Source organism: Rhagoletis zephyria, unplaced genomic scaffold, assembly GCF_001687245.7.
Source record: "Rhagoletis zephyria isolate East Lansing unplaced genomic scaffold, Rhagoletis_zephyria_1.1 Rzeph_scaffold_04338, whole genome shotgun sequence".
Taxonomy (NCBI): domain Eukaryota; kingdom Metazoa; phylum Arthropoda; class Insecta; order Diptera; family Tephritidae; genus Rhagoletis; species Rhagoletis zephyria.
Window position 1 is genome coordinate 23767 of NW_016161421.1, and position 5126 is coordinate 28892.

Here is a 5126-nt window from a genome sequence, read left to right on the forward strand (position 1 = left end):
AAAAAAGCTGCAACTAATTTTAAAGTCGACTTTATTTTGACTATGACTACGGGCCAATATCTCTAGGTTTACAAAGTCGAAGTCAGTATGCCGGTGTAATTTCTTCATTCGTCGTGCAGCATCTGTATCGCTCATGCGAGTAAATTCTCAATTTAGTAAGATTTTACCTCTTAGCTCTTCACTGTCTTTCGAAAGACTAGTTGAAAGATCTGCTAACAGCAGGTCTTAGCCGCGATTGAGAGAATACAATTCTATCATTCTTGGGTCTTGAAATTACTTGGAAAGTGTAACCGCTGCACCAATTTCTTCCAAACTTGGCACAGTTGTTGACCTTGCTATAATCAGGCCCACATCCCATATAACGGTAATTTAGAGAAATACGAAATCTTCGATAAAGCAGTAAATATTAAAGGTAATTTATTCAAAATAGGTGCTTGCAACAATTTTTCACCAAGAAATACGTTTATGATAAAATTTTGGAAAATGGGCGTGGCACAGCCCACTTATGATCACATATATGTCGGTAACCGTTCTACCAATTTATACCAAACTCGGTACGGTTTTTGTGCTTGCCACATAAATGCAAAGCACTGAAAATTATTGACTAAAATTACGGCCGTCTTTCATATAACGGTAAATTTTAGAAATGCTCGAAACTTCAATATTTCGAAATTTAAGGACGCTAATTTACTCAAAATTGATACACCCCGGCTTACCATGTAGCGGTAACTTTCGGAAAGGTGAAAAACATACTAAAAAAAATTGCGATAGCAAAATCGATAATAATATTGGTAGCAAAATCAATTAGTAAACGATAAAAATATCAATAAAAATATACATAACAAAATCTATAAAAATATCGATAAAAATTTTCATAACAAAATCGATAAAAATATCGATAACTTTAACTTTATTTTCTTATTTTTTTTTAATTTTTAGATTTTATTGTATCTAATTTCATTTCCTATTTTTAATTACTTTTTTAGTTCAGGTTTATTTTCCCCTTTAAATTTTATTGTTTTAAAAAGAAAAATAATTTTATTTTATTTCGTTTAATATTTATTTTATTTTTTAAGTTTAGAATATGATAATTAAAAAAGAAAATGATTTTATTTAATTTTTTTTAATTTTTAGAAACTTAATTTTCTATCGTTTAATTTTAAATTTTAGTGTTAAAAAAATATATACATATGTATATATTTTTTAATTCATTCTTTTGTTTAGGAACTTATTCTATTTTGCTTTTTATTTTGTTCCTTTTTTTAATTTTATTTTATTATTTTTTAGTTTATATTGGATATTAAAAAAAAATTTTAATTTAATTTTTAAGAAAATCGTTTTTCTTTTTTCTTTTTTAATAATTTTTTTTTTTTGTTTTTATGATTTTATTGTTTTAAAAAGAAGATTTTTTTAATTTTATTTAATTTTTAGAAACCCATACATTTTCTAATTTAATTTTCTTGAATGCATTATTTTAATTTTTGGCTTTTTATTGTTTTAAAAGTAAAAATACATATGTATATATTTTGTTTTTATTTAAGTTTTAATTGCTAAAAGACAAACTAAAACTAAGACCTCGTCGTTAGCAGATCTTTCAATTAGTTTTTCAAAAGACAGAAAAAAACAAAGCAAAGTAGTTGCCGGAATTGACAATTGCCTTATTGAAAACCTTAGTCTTTCAAAAGACTGGTAGTTTGAGACAGTTGCCAGAATTGCCCTGTTAGAAAATATAAGTGTCATTATTAAATCATGATTCAGCCATCGATATGCGTTAAAAAAAAATATTTTGTACTCTCTAAACAGTGACTTAACCGCTTAAAGTAATCTATGAAAAGTAATTAGAAAAAACACCTAACAATAAGCAACCAGAAGTATAAAAAATGTATGAATCTTCGATGACTATGTATTTGTAAACCACAAAAGCAATGAAATTTAGAAACGTCTACAAAGCAATTACTCGACACTAATTAAGTAAATTTCGAAATCTGATATTTCTTGCATATTTGTGTGTATGCACGTATTTCAGTCAATTTTTGCAAGCTCATAAACTCAGTTCCATTGATTTGCCACCAACAAAACTAATTGATTAATTACAGGTTAATTCATTATTGACAGCAAAGTATTTGTAAGCAACGCTGTCAAAAAGGGGCCGTAGCATTGGCGACTCAATCAATCAAACTAAGTATACACAAAGTGTAACAGTAATAAATTACACAAATGCGGAAAATACGTGTAAACAAAAAAGTTTTTTTTTTTCAACAAATGGCCAACAGCAAATAACTTTGGAATGTCAAAACAAAAAAAAAAAATAAAATAAGACCGGACTTTTCTGAGGGTTTTCACATTTGTGCGAATCATTTGCTGAACGCTAATGGACCGCACATAAATCTATAGTAAATGTAAATTAAAAATGTATTTATAGAACATTGCTTACCTGTAATAGTTCAGTATTTGCGTAAACACACCCGGATGGCGATCGAAGAAATATTCATTCAACACCGGATCATAGTTGGCCAATGCTTCGGTGAGGCGGGATAAGCGTGTGGCGGGTATTTTTTTCAAAGTTGCTTTGTAAGTTTCATATCTGTAAGTAAGCGACAACAAGAACAACACGCAATATTTCAATATTTAGAAAGTACGAATAAGTAGTTCAAGAAAAGAAATGTCAATGGCACTAAGAACAATAATAAATAAATACTTACATACTTGTAAATAAGGCAAAGAAGTAAATGTACAGTAGGTATGCTTTTGAATAATTGATATGCCTCGATTTACTTATAATGAAAGCTGGTAAGTTGGACACATATAAATATACATATATATAGGTACGAATATTTTGATGAATTTACATTTGTGTCCACATCAAGCCACACGACCAACCAGCAGCCACAGCCATAGCCACAGCCACAGCAGTAGTTCTTTGCCTTTGGAAAAAGCCTTGACACATAATTTCATTAGAAGCCAAGTGTTTGAGCGTAGCACACTACTACTTTGGCTAACGGCAAGTTGACGCACTCAGCAGCTACATATAACCTTGTGGCGGCATGTGGCACTAATGTATTTGGAGCATGAACATTGATAGACTGCGATGTATACTACCATACATGCCCTGCAGGGAAACCGCGGACTAGTGAATCAAATTTCTAGTTNCAGCAGTAGTCAGTCAGTGTGCGTACGTTCTTTGCCTTTGGAAAAAGCCTTGACACATAATTTCATTAGAAGCCAAGTGTTTGAGCGTAGCACACTACTACTTTGGCTAACGGCAAGTTGACGCACTCAGCAGCTACATATAACCTTGTGGCGGCATGTGGCACTAATGTATTTGGAGCATGAACATTGATAGACTGCGATGTATACTACCATACATGCCCTGCAGGGAAACCGCGGACTAGTGAATCAAATTTCTAGTTCCGTACAAAATCTTTATCGCCAAAAACGAACCAGTCCGATAATAACTATCAAAATCAGCGAAATGTGGTACTTAAAAAAAAAAAAATGATTGGGTTGTTCACACTTGCCTGGCTATCAGGTTATCTGGTTAAACATTATTATTCTGTAGGGTATGTTATTATTGTAAATTGAATAAAAAATATAACCGCATAACCAGATAACCAGATAACCTGATAACCAGGCAAGCGTGAACAACCCAAATTTAATTTCACTTTTTCATTAGAGATCTATATCTAAGGTGTCGAATTTAGAACTGGTTCGAAATTATAGAAAAAGGGATGTGGAGAGAACTATATCTTATTTGTCGAATTTAGAACTGGTTCGGAGAATTATAGAAAAAGGGATACAGCGGGAACTTGTTTACTTTACATAGACATGTGTTTGGCGGCTTTTTCGTTCAAATACACTTTTATTCTACACTTCGCAGATGCTTTTTCATAGTTTGATAATACAAAACCAAAAGTTTGTGTTAACATTTTAACATCTTGGCGCCGTCTGGAATCTAACGAATAACAGCGGGCACCTCTGCAACGACAGCTACAGCCAAATGTATGGAAGCGTACATTTCTTACAATCATTCAAACAAATTTAATTTCAAATTGAAAAAAAAAAACATTTCTTTGAAAATAGTTTAAAATCGCGCACACGGAAAAACCGAAAAGATTGAAAAATTATTATACTTTTTTCTTTCGTCTGTCGATTTTAGAACTTGTTCGGAACTACAGAATTTAAAACTGGCTCGAAAGCGTGAACTAAATGTACTAGACGCGCACCAGTTCAGAATTGGAGATTTTACCCACAGGGTGGGTACATGGTAGATGAGTGTACGTCTATGCGTATTTAGATAAGCACACATCCATATGTACTCATGTATATACATACATATGTATGTATGTGTGTCAGTATATTTTGGTCACTTTTGGCAGGAAATGCATAAATGCTCTCGTTTGCTCAATGAAATTATTATAATATGCAATGTGAGTTATTTAATTTATATAGATTGTGTGTTGAGTTTGAGGTTCGAAACGTAAAAAACACTAACAACAAAGAGGACAAAAAAATCCTCAGATGAGCTCTCGTAATGAATCATCATCCATCAGTTAGCATGTGTAAGGCGGATTTTTGTTCTTATCAAAGCAAATATTTACTTCAACGCCATCTAATATATCAGTCTCAATTTATTCCAATCCGGCTGGCGCGCGCTAAGCACACCGTTAGATCTGCAACTATATTACAACTGTCACGTGAAGCAGCGAAACTTCGGTATACGATTTGTTATGGGAAAGAGATTTCATCATCATCCGTATTAAAGCGAACCTGTTCAAAGTCTCTCTCGCTTAAGACCGTTTCTGGGACTTGAGGCACCGCGACCTAAAGAAGCAGTCTGAGCGGTCTGAGACTGGTCGACTTCGCTCAAATCACTGAATTACTGAAAATCGTTCTTGAAGAAACCAATATAAACGAGCAGTGCGAGATTCTACTACGGACTTGGAGCTACTTTCGGGACCTAAACCCAGGCTATGGACTTGCAAGTGTGCTCATCTCTATGCAATTTCGCAAAGGCCGCACCGGTCACTGTTCTCTTCTTTGCATGGCCGACCTATCATCCTCGTATCTTCACAGGAATCCAGTTTTATGCGGCCCTGGCAAAGGTCAGCGTCGCATGCGCCAATAAT

General features: G+C 33.2%; 1 protein-coding gene across 1 annotated transcript in view; it reads right to left on the minus strand.

The window, feature by feature from the left end:
* Positions 1-5126, minus strand: part of LOC108370595 (potassium voltage-gated channel protein Shaw-like) — a gene marked incomplete at its 3' end in the record, with an annotated part of 38214 nt that overhangs the window by 18782 nt on the left and 14306 nt on the right. The window contains exon 3 of the mRNA XM_017625946.1: positions 2435-2584. Coding sequence (XP_017481435.1) covers positions 2435-2584 — 150 coding nt within the window. The remainder of the gene's footprint in view (positions 1-2434; positions 2585-5126) is intronic.